We start from the raw sequence: 15,079 nt of genomic DNA, 5'->3' as shown, positions 1-15,079 counted from the left end.
GTGGGGGGGTGGTATCAGGGGATTGGTTGTTGTGGGGTGTGCGGGTAGAAACAAAAGCATTGCTTTTAGATTGAGATCAAACACATATAAAAACTATAGTGGTGGAGCATCGGCCACTTTGCAACAAATAACTCAGTATATATCCAGGCCACGGCTACAAAGACATTTACTGTACCACTAAGTACAAATTATCAAGGCACTTGAATTGATAAATTCAGAAGAATTTGACTCACCAATGATTCTCTCTGCAGTACCAGCTGTGGGCAGGCTATTTAAAACAATTTGGTCCAAAACAGAAATAAAGCCCCAATTTATAAACAGTCAAGAAAATAGTGCCTTTTCTGAGAGATCTAACTTTTACATTGTGTTCTTTCCTTGGTGGAAAAAATGTCGTTTAGTGTTATTACCTCACAGTCACAAATACAAACTTTCAGCAGCAGCATTTCCACCAACCTCTCAATATCCAATCCCTATCAACATCCCAAACGGCCTAGTATATAACTCAGTCTAATCTCTCCCTGATCAAATAGACTTTCTAGTTATCCTACCACTGGTCTAGTATGTAACACTGTATAAGGATTACAAAGCAGGCCACCTTCACTCTCATCTGATACACAGCATGCTACAGCTTGCTATCGGCCCAGTGTATGGATCACATTCATGTCCCACTGGGCAGATTATCCTGGATAGAGATGATATACACTCTGCACCAACTATACATCTCCTCACCAAAGTCCCGCTAGGTAGACTGGAACTGTGTCAATCCTCCATCAACTCATCAACCTTGCACTCACTCATTACCCAATTCCGAACAATAGCCAATCAACAGCACCCCAACCAATCTCCTGCAGTTCAGCTACAACTACACCAACTCTCTCACACTGCCTTTGAGGAAATCCCACTTGACAAGGTACAATCCTGATTAATCACAAAGCCACTCAAAGTGGGTTGTGGCAAAGCCATGAGTGGGCTAACCTGATGAAGGGTCTCGGCCCGTAACGTCGACTGTACCTCTTCCTATTGATGCTGCCTGGCCTGCTGTGTCCACCAGCAACTTTTACGTGTGTTGCATGGACTAACCTGACTCTTTGCCTACCCTGCTACACCCAACCACTCTACCCACATCAGAAATTCTGCCTTCAGTGACTCCTACTGCATTGACTCATCTCCAACTCAAACTGTACTATAACCATCTAATGTTCCTGAGAAAACTGATGATACAGACAAAGTCAATAAAATAAAGACAAACAAAGCTACTGCAGATTTCTAATAAAAATGAAAAAATGAGATTTCATTGCGGTTCATAAAATGCTTTACCTGGCAGACAATCTTATTTACAGTGAATCATCCAGCAGAACCCAGCAAAACTACGAATTGCAGTCACAGGATTGATAAGGAATTCCATCATGGGTAGAGTTCTCCCCACATTGAGCCAGCTCACATGGAGTGCTGCCACAAGAAAGCAGCATGCCTTTTCAAAGAGTCCGACCATCCAGGCCATGCTATCTTCTCACCATTTCCAACAGGCTGGAGATACAGAAGCCTTAGGTCCCACGTCACCAGGTTCAGAACAGTTATCACCGTACAACCACCAGGCCCTTGAACTGGCATGGATAAATTCACTCACTACTCTGAATTGATTCTACAACCTACAGACTCACTATCAAGATTTTTACATCTCAAGTTTCATTATGTCTCACTTACTTGCAAAACTTGTCTTCTCTTGCACATTAGTTATTTATTAATCTTTAGTAGTTCAATAGTCCTACTGAATGTCAGAGAATGCATACAATATACAATCTGAAATTCTTGGTCTTCGCCGACATCCACGAAAACAGAAGAGTACCCCAAAGAATGAATGACAGTAAAAACATTAGAACCCCAAAGACCCCTTCTCCCCCTCCCAAGCACAAGTGGCACCAGGCATCAACCCTCCCCCGCCCCACTTATTTCAGCAAAAAGCATCAGCACCCACCAAGCAAGCCACAGCAAAGCCCCCAAACAGAGACCATGATCTGCAACATAGAAAAACTAATCCTTCACCCGACCAATTCCATATGTGACAGGCTCTCTCTCTAACAAATTTTTTTTTTGTAATTTCTATCGTATTTCCTAAATCTCATGGTGCTACATACTTTGATAATAAATTTCACTTTGACTTTGACAGCCCTTCACTTCAACGGGACCACACTGACCACTCAGTATTTACTTTACACTACTAAACTTATTCTTCACACATCCTCATTTGCCCCCTTTCATCCTACACACCAGAGACAATTTACAGAGCTCAACTGGCTTACCAACCTGCAAGTTTTTAGGACAATGGCGATTCCACAACCTATGGACTCACCTTCAAGGATTCTACAATGTATGCTCTCTATATTATTTATTATTAATAATAATTTTTGTAATTGCAGTTTGTTTTTTTTTGCACATTGCTTGCTTGTCAGCCCTTGAGTGCAGTTTTTCCCATTGATTCTATTGCATTTCTTTGCTCTGCTGTGAATGCCCGCAAGAAGATTAACCTCAGGGTAGTATATGGTGACATATACATACTTTGATAATAAATTTACCTTGAACTTTGAAATCAGACCCCCCCCACCACCAGGAGGAAACCCACAGATACTGAAGAACATGCAGACTCCACACAGAGAGCAACAGAGATGAGCATTAATCACTGGTCACAGGGCAGAAGCTCTACCAGCCGTGAACTAATCTTCCTCATCTTTGTATCATTGCTATCATTTCAATCAGAGTATAATTTCAATCCTCCTCACTGCATGCATTTGTTGCTGACTATAATTTATAATAAGATTTAGGAAGGGATAAAGGAAGAAAAAGTATCATGATTCTCAAGTTACAGTCATGCCTTATGGGGATGTGTGCTGTCCGGATACAATACAAGCAGATATAGCACTGGAACCCTGAAAAACTGAACATAAATATTCTTAGGACTACTGGAGTTATACATAACATATTCTCTCAAAACTTTTTGAAATTCCTGATGCTCTTCAAAAACAGGGTGGTGGGATGGAGATACGTCTCTACCACGGGAGCTGTAATATGCCCCTTCCCTCTGCTAACCTGGAAGTCATGCTTGGGCAGCCAGCTTAGCCCCCCAGTGAGGGTCAAGTGAAGCCGTGGGAGCAGGTGGTGGATGGTCGTATGAAAAGCAGGTGCATTTCACAAGTTCTGGTCATATGACCACTGATGCCAGGCAGACAATCTCTGAAGAGCACTGGTAACGGCTGGGGTCATCCGCCCAGAAGGCGGCAATGGCAAACCACCTCTGTAGAAAACTTTGCCAAGAACCATCATGGTCATGGATAAGACCATGATCGCCTATGTTATACGACACAGCACAGAATGAGCGAATGTTTTAAAAACATTGTATCCAGCACAGAATCCAGTTTATACACTATCAGAATCAGAATCAGGTTTATTATCACCGGCATGTGACGTGAACTTTGTTAACTTAGCAGCAGTTCAATGCAATACATAATCCAGCAGAGAGAAAAAAATAAAAATAATAATAATAAATAAACAAGTAAATCAATTACATATATTGAATAGATTTTTAAAATGTGCAAAAACAGAAATACTGTATATTAAAAAAAAATGAGGTAGTGTCCAAAGTTTCAATGTCCATTTAGGGATCAGATGGCAGAGGGGAAGAAGCTGTTCCTGAATAGCTGAGTGTGTGCCTTCAGGCTTCTGTATCTCCTACCTGATGGTATCAGTGAGAAAAGGGCATGCCCTGGGTGCTGGAGGTCCTTAATAATGGATGCTGCCTTTCTGAGACACTGCTCCCTGAAGATGTCCTGGGTACTTTGTAGGCTAGTACCCAAGATGGAGCTGACTAGATTTACAACCTTCTGTAGTTTTACAATTGAGCAAATTCTACTCACAGGAGAGCAAACTGTAAATCAACATCCACTTGGGTGACGTCAGATCCAAAAACACTCTGTATGAAATACTGCGACTGTATGCAACTCTTTATGAAGATGGTAACATGAGATGGAGAGCCCTTTGCCTTCATATGTGGGCTTATGTAGGAAACGTGTCTATTTATCATACTGCCTCAACAAGTTACAATCAGGGCCCATTGTCTGTACAAATAGTGTAAACCTTCAATCTTTATCTGAGCAATTAAAATCCATTAGATTTTGGAAACTACCTTGATCAGACTCCTTGCATTAACAATGTTTCAGAAGTGTGGACCCTCAACAACAGCCTTTTCAACAGAAAACATGATTTGCTGTCAAGATGAAGTATGTGGGCTTAAAATCTTTTTATTTCATTGATTTAATGCCAATATCACGCAATCCCGGGTAAGTTACGGCATAACCAGATCAACCACTTCAGAAGGATCGGTCACTCACAACACTTCTCATAATCGCTGACAGTTCCTGCATTTGGATGTGTTTACCAGACAGTGCCAAATTAGGGCTGTCTAACTATTAAACCTAACACTGAAGATCACTTCATAATCGATCTGAACAGCTTGTTAGCAAGAGCAGTACTTCAGCTGAGCAAATCGGGTGAGATTTGCACCCATTTTACATCATCCAAATGCTAGTGGCAGATCCACTGTCTTCCACAAAGAAACAGGGTATGGATATATAATGTACTGGTAGGTAGTAACATCTCGTATTTACCCTAGGAGTGGCTGCTACAACCAATCTTCTGGCATTGTGCACAGGTCCCTGAGCAAAGAATTTGCCAAAAAATTTACACCCACAGAATGCCTCAAGATGGTTCATAATCAATTAATTATTTTAAATGCAGAGTCTTTTGAGGTTTGTACACTCAGTGCCAGAATCATCAAAGGATTTATCTGATGACTAGTTAATTTGCTGGTCATTCAGCTATGTAGTTGATACAAAATTAATTCAGCCATATAATTTGTAGCCTATCGTTTTTAGTGATAGATACCGAAGATCAAGTTTAAATTTTGTGCTTGACACTCCCACATGTCCCCAGTTAGTAACAAACTTGGAGGATGGAACACACAAGAATTTGCTGCAGTTGGAGTAGAGTCCATTTCAAAGAGCTGCCTTAACAATTTAATTTTTACAACACTGCACAATAGTTCAAAGTACACTGAATTGCAATATTTAATGATGACTTCCCTCTCCGCTGTACATTTTATAGCATAGTGAATAAACTCAGATATTTATTTTCCAAAAAATTGTTTTCATAAATAATTCACATTTCCATAGTTTCTGAATGACCCCAGAACTTTACAGATAATATAGATAATTTATACAGCTCAGTCACTGAGCTGTACAAATGAAAGCCTTAACACAACTTTATAGCTACAAACAATCCATGGTCTGGTAATGGAATCACATAAAGCACAAAACTTTTTGTGTATATCCTCATGTGTGGTAAATTAGTTGAGCCCAACTAAGGCAACAATGGTCTCACTGCGAAAGGAATTAATTCTTGATTGCTATTAAGCAATTCTGGGTCCATAAAGCACCAACATGGGATCATCTGATAAAACAGAACACCTACAGTATTCCGCAGATTTACTGAGAACTGTTATTCTCCATTTTAAGAGCAGCCCGTAGTAAACAAAAGCATGTAATTAACAATTACAGTAAACAATAAAATATATAATCCAGAGATTCCATATAGGATGAAGTCAGATTATATTAACTGTAACTAGCAAAATACACTAAAGAATGACCCAGGGATAGAAGCATGGCAGCTAATCAGAATATTCAGGTTCTAAGAGGACATCTTTGCAGATGAGGAACTGCAGCGGGCTTGTTCTTACTGAAACTTGGCTCCAGCAAAACATCCTATGCACCATCAATCTGCAGGCCAAGACACACAGGGACTTGGGCTATTTTTTTTGTGACTGTATATTTTTCTGCTATTGTAATTATACATGTATGTGCTGTACATGACTGTTGGTTCTGTGCTTTTGCACCTTGGCCCCAGTGGATCGCTGTTTCATTTTGGCTGTATTCATGGGTATGGTTCAATGACAATTAAATTTGAACTGAGCCAAGAGAGAAAAAAAATCAGTGAAAAAACTCATCATTACAAGAATTATAGACGCCCATCGGCAGAATATCTGCATCGGGACTAATGTGGAACTTCCCATTGCTTAAAGCTCTTATCATCTCATTCCAGACAGCATTGCCTAAAGAGACTCATAGACCAAAGTCAGTTGAAACATCTACAAAAGGCAAAATGATAGGCATCCACTCATAACTGTATTCAAGTTTATAGAAGTATAACAAATACTTCACTCAGCAAATAACTGTTACCAATAAAGCAACAAAAAAAATCTTCCTGTATAAATCTAGGGTATCTTGTACTTAGCATGCAACACACACAAAGACATACTCACACGTGTACATTTTAACTTGAAACACAACTCATGGTGCATTTTTAGATGGTGACTGCACAAGACTCATCAATGGCACAGGAGAATTATCAATTGACCAGTTTTTGCTCAATATCAAGCACAGTATTATTCACTGCTACTCCCCACTTGCAGTATCTCTCCTGTTATGTAATAGATTAAACTATAATAGATACCCATATCTTCTAAATATTATTTTGATTCTGCATGTATTGCCTCTAAGTTACAATTGATAGTAGAAGCAGATTCAAAGAGCTTGTTTTTCCCTCCATGGATGGATGAGCAGTCTCATATATAGTCTCTGAAATCGGCAAAGTCTATCTGAAAAGTTGTTCGGCATGCCTTTATTTTGCAGACAGGCTTTCCTTTCAAAAGCAATACATTCTATTTATTTTCTACTCCCTACACAGATAGATTACTGTTTCCCTTCCTCAGTACTTTCTCAAAGCACCATTTGCTTTTACCATTTTCTCATTCCTAAAGGTAAATTGGTAACTTTAACACAGAATTTCAGTCGCCATAATACTAAGGATTCTACACGGTGCCAGATGAAGTATTGAGCTGAGTAAGAGTTTTCACCCTGCTACCACTGCAATATCCCAGCCTTTTCTTTCACCTGCAGCCCTCCCTCCATCTCTCATTTCAGGCACAGCCTTTTCATAGAACACAAAATTGTTATGGTAAAAGAATAGGCCATTTTGGCCCATTGTCAAAGCAGGTTCCTATTGCACAAATCCTTCAATCTCTGCTCTTTCCACACAGCCCCGCAAATTATTCATTTTCAAGTGACTGTCGGTTTTACTTTTGAAGGCACAGAATGACTTTGTTTCTAACTACCCTAAAGGCAGTAAATGTTCTCCGTAAAATAGTTCTCATTTACATCCCTTCAGCACCTTTTAATAATGCATCCGTGGTCCTCAATCCAACTGTTTTATCCTTTCTAAAACAGCCACGACCTTGCACATCCCTATCAACATTCCTTTCAAAGCCCTTTGCTCCAAGGAGAAAGACACCAACTTCTATCTTTCTCCTTGTGTCAGAAATCCCTTATCCTTGGAACAATTCTAGTAAAGCGCTTCTGCACTCTTTCTCAGATCACGGCATCTTCCCTGGATAATTGACTAATACTCAATACAGTACTGTAACTACGGCCTAAGTAGTGTTAAGTTTCAACGTAATGCGGGATCTCGCTCCGACAAGCCAGCCACCCGGTTACCTCCATAAATGTTGCCCGACCACCTGAATTCTCCGAGCAGTTTGTTTTTTAACAGCCTCTGCAATCACTTTAAATCGTCTAATCTCAGTCTCTTTCTTTACTTACGAAACGCAGTATCCCATATGCTTTACTGAACAATCTCACACACACTCTGCCAGTTTCAGAGATTTATGCACATCTAAGACTAGGCTGTTTCTGGAACTGCGCTATTTAGTCCATACTGCCTCGCTTTTATTCTTTCCGTCAAAGTGTATCATTTCATTAAAAAGTTCTGATGAAAGATCGTCGATCTAAAACTCTTTCACACTCCATGTATTCAGTCCGATCTATATTGCCGGCACTTAAATCATTCACACTTTTTTGTTCTATTACACTTAATTTGCTAGTTGTCTCTCCATTCTGCCAATTTATGCCCACGCCGTTCACTGTGTATCGTTCGTTGCCCGCAGCCTTCCTGCTCATTCCTCTTGTTACCTGCACCACGTTCTCCTCTACAAAGTGCCGCCTCTTATTTACCTGCAGCAGCTTGCCCTCGGCCGCCACTCTCATGCCGGCTCCGGCGAAATGTCCCTGGAGGCGGAGGGTGCTGTTGCTCGCCACCACGCCGTCCTGACCGTGCCGATACTGAACCACCTCGATCTCTGCCTCTGTCTCCGCCGATGGGACCGACTCCGAGTCCTGGCTCGTCGCCGCCAGCGCCGCGCTCCACAGCCATTGCACAGCCAGCAGCAGCGCTGCGCTCCTCATGATGTGGACTGGGGCTGGAACGGGGGCCCCGCTGCGGGCATGCTGCACCCCAACCCGGGGGATACACTCTCACCCGCACCGGGTCACCTGGCGGCGGGGGACCGCCGCAGGCGGGCTGACACCCTGCCGGAACGCACCGGCCGCGATCGGGCTTCCTGCCGGGTCGAGTGGCCGCTCGCGATGCCTGTATCACACACCGCCTCTCATGCACTGAGCTGCCGCACTGACCGCCCGCCCGCCCGGGTCTCTTACTCACTCACTTACTAACACAGTGTACTGAGGGTGGAGCGGCGACGCTGACTGACAACCGCGGGGCGGGGCAAAGGGGAACCGAGCCCTTTTCTGGGTGGGGGATGGTGCGGACAGGGGGAGCTGTCGAGCAGTTTGCGGGGCGGAGCACAAGAGGTTGACAGCGCATGGGGCACTGACTGACAGCTCGGGGGGACGGGCTAGGGTGTGAAGACCTGCAGCTGAAAGGGGCACAGGATGCTCACCGGCAGCCCAAAGGGCTAGGCAATGAGTGACAGAGCCAACAAGCGTCACTAACACAAGATAGTCCTACAGATGCTGGAAACCCAGGGCAACACTCACACACAGAACACTGGCGAAACTCACCGGATCAGGCAGCACCTATGGAAATGAATAAACAGTCAACGTTTCGCGCCGGGATCCTTCATCAGGATTTATAGTGCCAAGGGCAGGGTGGACAGTCCTTCTAGACACGGGCAACACTGTGGGAGGAATCGGCAGGTTGCATGATATCCAGTGTCGTAGTTCTACGATTTTGCCCTCATAGATATCCCAAAGAAATTCCTGTAAAGGAGATGGGGAAAGTACCATCTTATAACGATATTCCCAAACAAGTAACTTTTAAAGCTTGGAAATTTATTCCTGGGAAATTTCATTAGCGTAAGTTACAGCAAAATACATTTTCTTTCCGAAATTCTTTGCGTAAAGTGCCAAATATTTTTTTATCTGTGTTACATGATGCAATGTATAAAGGTAGAAAAACAGAAATCATTGCGCTGTGATGCGTCTGTTGTCTAAATTATTATTTTAAAAAAGAGTACATAATTTCCATTACTTTATTTCACTCAGGCTTTTTGCAAACTTGTCGAATATACGTCTGAAACGAGGTCATTCGACCACGATCTAGCATCAGAAATTAATGTGAAATTGTTTTGCAAAGTCCACAATGAATTAAGTGGCCATAAATTCGATTGCGTACCGTTACAAAACACATTGATTAATTGGAGCTCCTTTAATATTTGGGCTCATAAGTGGCTAAAAACATCTAAAGCTTCTCATGTTAAAGTTAAACGTTTGATAAACCAACTGGTTAGAACCAGGTATTAGCATTATTTTTTCGGGAAGGTGGCATAAGAGGAAACAAGAGATGTGTGGAGTTAGAAATAATCTCTACAGGAGAGGCATCCAGAGCATGAGAAGAGGCTCAGATATTGCAGTGGTCACACCATAACAAGCAAGCATTCAACTGGAGACACACACTGAAGAGCCAGCTTTGAATGAGGAAAAATGAAAAAGACCAAACTGATACATTTCCCACTTAGTCAAGCCTTGAAATGTATCATCTTACAATTTTCAGTTATGAATACCATGCCCTTACACTGTCTACATTGGCAATTTTTAAAATTTACCATTTACTCTGGCTTTCAGTGGAAATTCTCTACCAAATCTAGACATTTCACTCCTAGATGCTTCGATCTGGGCTAGGTTGCATGATTATTCCAGACCAGCAACATAGGTTGTTATTAGAAAGAGAAATATCTTGGATTTTATAGCATTCTTGATCATTTCATGGCATCCTAATGTAGTGAGTTTTACTTTACACAGCCTTGAGAAGGAAGGTGAAGTCCCAGTTTAGTGTCTCATTAGATTAGATTTGATTAGATTAGATTCAACTTTATTGTCATTGTGCCAAGTACAGAAACGAAGCCAATGAAATGCAAAAGAATAGTATTATTTACAAAATAACTGTGAATAAAAAGTAAGTGCTACAGCACACAAATATAAAGGTACTGAGACATGCTAACAATGGCAGCTTTACTGTGCATTGCCTCTCCAGGACAATGAACTTTAATGTAGATTGTGTACTGAAGTCCCATGGAGAGGAGATTAACCTAGACTAAGAGCTGTTTATACCATTAAGAACAATTGTGTCCTTATGTGCCAAAGTCTAGAGCACTGTATAAAAAAGTTGATACCACTCATGATTTTCTTCTTTTTCAATCAAGTCATGTCTCTGTTAGCTTCCTTTACTGAAAGAAATCATTGGCCAGGATTACTTCTTTCTGTTCTTCTAGGAGAGAATGTGCAGGGCTGATTAAGCTAATATGGTGCCTGTAGACGCTATCATTGGTGGGGTACGAGGTGTTTGAATGGGTCATTCCATAGATGGTTTGGGAGATGTGCTCTTTCTTGAATTTATGCTCAACTCCTCCATGGTCCTGAAGTCTCAGAAGTGTACAAATGGCAGGGAACAATACAATCCAATAGAATGTAAATTCTGTGCCATGTTGGAGGCCCTGGTCTTCACACACTTTTTCTTCAGATAGCCAAGGCTGTGCTGGCACAACTTAATGATAGTCCATAGTCACCAACCTGTTGTAATGGTCACCAGATTGATACATGTCAGCACCATGGATGCTTTCAGAGCTATGAAAAAATACAGTGACATTTTGTGAAAGTCTTTCCAGTAATTTGAAGCTAAGTCATGTCAATAACCTGTGAGATCATTGTGTGTTGTTCAATATGGTTTTTCACCTTTGAAATAACAATGAAACGTTGGAAAAATGAGTCCCAATTAGCAGAAGTAACCTAAAGCATCTACACTCATTAAGAAAAAGGAATGTTCATGTTTCCTCCTTTACCTCATCTCAACTTTCATTGTGGGATTAAAGACTCATGGAGCTGAGTTATTGCCCATTATGTCACTGGCATTTAGAGCAGAAATAAACGTCCTCCATCTCTGATGGTGTTCAGGGCTTACTTCATCATGTCAGTAGATTCCTCTACTGTCAGTCAGTCAGTCATGCAAGTCCTGGGCAGAGGCACAGGAATACCGTCACACTCAGATGTAGAAGGATTCTTTATTGCTGTTTCTGTAACAGTTTTGTTTTACCAATTAGAGTTTGTTAGCCCTAAGCTGAAACCCTGAACCTGGAGGACCAGTACACCGCTTTTGATCTGGCCTTTACCCTTTGACCTGTTTGGCATGGGTGACCCTGCCAAGAGCTAAAGAATGAAGCCCTAACTCCAGCCAACAAAGCTCTCTGGGTCATTGAGGTACATGAGCTTCCAAACTCTATGATAAGATTATGGTCCCCTTGGAGGTCATAGAGTTGTACAGTGCGAAAATGGTCTCTGAAGCCCATCATCTCCAAGCTGACCTTTTCCCCCATCTATACCAATCCAATTCTCCTGCATTAGAACTATATCCTTTTATGTTAAAGCAGAAGAGTCTTCAGAGAGGCCCCATAGAATGCAATTTTTATTTACAGAATCATAGACAGTGTAGTTATAGCCCAGATAATTTGTCAGATGGTCTGTTGTCCTCAGTTGTTAGAAATACTTGAGTGATATTTGTTGAATTGAACTATTTGTTATCAAATAAGGTAAGTTTTAATTCCAAACTGTAAAAATCCATTTGGCTAGTACTTAAACTGAAAGGAACTGAACAACAGAGATCAATTGTGAAAACCAAATATAGTAAAAATGGTATTTGTAATAGAAAAGATCAGAAATATTATAAAGTACTATGCAGTAGGGTAATAGTCAAAAGGAAAATATCTGGAATGGTAAGATATGACAGGAAAGGAAGTTACAGTAGTTCAAAAGGTGTGGCAATAGATAACTCATTGGCCACTTCATTAGGTACACTGTACACTTGCTCATTATTGCAAAAATCTAATTAGCCAATTAAGTGGCAGCAATTCCATGCATAAAAGCATGCAGACATGGTCAAGAGGTTTAGTTGTATCAGAATGGAGAGACAATGTGACCTATGTGACTTTGACCATGGAATAATTGTTGGTGTCATACAGGGTGGTTTAAGAATCTCAGAACCTGCTGGTCCCCTGGGATTTTCATGCACAACAGTCTCTAGTTTACAGAGAATGATGCAAAAAAGCTAATAAAATATCATCCAGTGACTGGAGGTTCTATGGGTGAAAACACCTTTTTAATGAGATAAGTCAGAGGAGAATGGCAGGACTGGTTCAAATTTAGAGGAAGGCAACTCAGATAACAACGGTGGTGTGTGCAGAAGAGCATCTCTGAATGCACAAGACATCAAACCTTGGAGTGGATGGGCTACAGATGCAGAAAACTATGAACATACACTCAGTGGGTATTGAGTATTGATACATTCAGTTTAAAAGCAAATTACTATACATGATGGAAATAAGAATAGAAAAAGCTGGTCCACAGGGCAGCACTAGGAAGAGAAACAAGTGCTAACATTCCGAATTAATGGCCTTTCATCAGAAATGACAGTTTTAGCACGTGCAGAACAGAAACAGGGAAAGGGAAGAAGAAAAGGAGATGGTCTAGGATGGAGCAGAATACAACAGAGATTCAACAGCTAAAGGCAAGATGTTGACAAAGGAAGTGGTGGAAGAGAAAAGCAAGTTTTCAGAGAAGCTGCAGCTGGAAACAGCAGAGTCATTATCAGTAACAGTGAGTCCAAAGATTGGGAGCATGCTTATGATTCAAAGTTATTAAACCTCATAATAAATTCAAACGGTTGTAAAATGTGTAAATGAAAGAGTAGGTATTGCTTTTTGAACCGTTTATGTAAACATTATAATACTGACAATAAAGACAAGGTTGGAGGCAGGTCAAGGTGCATTGTGCCAGAACTTGAGCAACAACCTAAATATTACAGATGAAATCCGGACAGCCCACTGCCTTAACACTCAAAGAGTAATTATTCAAACTGTCAAACTGTCACTTCCAACTGAGTCATATCTAAACAAGTCTTGATTAAAGAGTAAAATGCAGGAAATCCTCAACAGGTCTACTCGCACACCAAGGAGAGAAAAACAGAGTTACTGCTTCATGTTGATGATCATTCACCAATGATTTAGATGAAACCTTATCAAACTGAAATGTTAACACTGTTTTCTTTTTGCCAGATGTTGCCTGATCTCCAACAATTTTTGTTTTAATCTGATTTCCCCTCTTCTGCAGCATTTTACACCTAAAGAAACTATGCTGACCTTCTTATAAATTAAGCAGGGAGATATCCTATAAAGTACAGCTTAAAGATGTTGGTAGTCATACATTTGAAGAACTAATTTACTCACTTCCTTCTGAATAGTGTCATATGTATTATTCTAAGTATATTAATAAATATTAGTGCACAATCTCATAGCCGAACTTACTTTTCTGATGGCAGTGATAATGAAAGCTTAACATATTTGCTCACTAATTTATATGTTTCTCAAGAGGGTGTCAATAATGTTAATCTAAGAACAACTGTGAGGTAGTTTGTACAATCAATTTCATACACTTCCTAGTTCCCCACTTTATGTCAGTTATATGTTTACAGATGATTCTTTATTGAGGAGTTAAGTCAGTGGGTAAGAGAAGAAGGAGTGTTAAAGAATCATTTGCCTCATAGATTAATATCCCTTACATAGATCACTAGGAAACCATTCTCAGTTGACCAAGACAATTGGGTTGTTGTATTCCTGGATAATTCTTGGTCTCCTCATAGTTGGACCCTTCCTTGATCCTTGTTCTTCATCTTAATGAAGCCAAGACTGAGTTATTCCTGGAGATGACATGACACCTATAAAAATATTCCCCTTTAAGACATAGCTGAGAACTCCACCTAACTGCGCCTACCTTGGAAGTGAACTGTGCTCACCAAGCTATGCCCTGGAAAGGTAAAACAATGCCTAAAGCTCAAAATCTGAATTGACAGGTGCTGCTATGAACATTCTCTAATAGTATGCAGAAATCTCACTTTGTGTTAGATATATTTCCATCTAACACATATCGGAAAACCAAGAGGATAACTTCGTGAGAGTAGAGGCCCAGCAGAAACTGAATTCTCTGCATCCTAACTACTACTGTACTATCTTATCTGCTGTTGTATCAGTCCTGATGAAGGGTCTTGACCTAAAATGTCAACTGTTTATTTCTTCCCAATGATGTTGCCCGATGTGTTGACATCCTCCAGCACGTTGTGTGTGTTCCTCAAGATAATCAGCATTTGCTAAATCTCTTGTTTTATGATTTATTGTATTAGCTCTCAGGTGAGCAAACTGCAGTACATCTAGATGACTGAATGGACTTAGACATCTCTTTTCCAAACTCTACTATGTAGTCGAGTTTTTGATGGAGAAGTGAACAATGTGGAGGATGCAAAATTCTGTAACCTGAGGATAAATGTGTACAGAAAGAGGTAGATGGGTTATAATGAGGGTGAATGAAGGGTTACTCACACAGATTATGTTATTAAAACAGATTATGTTTTAAATTTTGTGAAATGGCGTGAACAGTGCAATCTCGGGCTGTTAGTTCAGGCGACACAGAAAATGGACGTGCAGATACAGCAAGCAATTAGATAGAATCTGGGACGTTATTGCAGAAGATCTGAGAATAAAAGTAAGAAAGTTAAAATTACTTGTGCATTTAATAAAACCATTTGGAGTATTATATTTAATTTTGGTCTCTGAATCTAAAGAACTGCTTACTTGTTTTGG

General features: G+C 40.6%; 1 protein-coding gene across 3 annotated transcripts in view; it reads right to left on the bottom strand.

The window, feature by feature from the left end:
- Positions 1-8,591, bottom strand: part of LOC134336722 (E3 ubiquitin-protein ligase RNF43) — a 231,887-nt gene extending 223,296 nt beyond the window's left edge. For 2 of the 3 annotated variants that reach the window (XM_063031125.1, XM_063031127.1), the window contains exon 1: positions 8,115-8,591. In XM_063031125.1, the coding sequence (XP_062887195.1) occupies positions 8,115-8,345 (231 nt within the window). In that variant the 5' untranslated portion in view covers positions 8,346-8,591. The remainder of the gene's footprint in view (positions 1-8,114) is intronic. The other variant, XM_063031128.1, reaches the window with a different exon arrangement.
- Between the last annotated feature and the right edge of the window lie 6,488 nt (positions 8,592-15,079).

Source organism: Mobula hypostoma, chromosome 23 (genome assembly GCF_963921235.1).
Source record: "Mobula hypostoma chromosome 23, sMobHyp1.1, whole genome shotgun sequence".
Taxonomy (NCBI): Eukaryota; Metazoa; Chordata; class Chondrichthyes; order Myliobatiformes; family Myliobatidae; genus Mobula; species Mobula hypostoma.
Note: the sequence above shows the minus strand (reverse complement) of the source record. Positions and strands in the feature narration are given on the sequence as shown.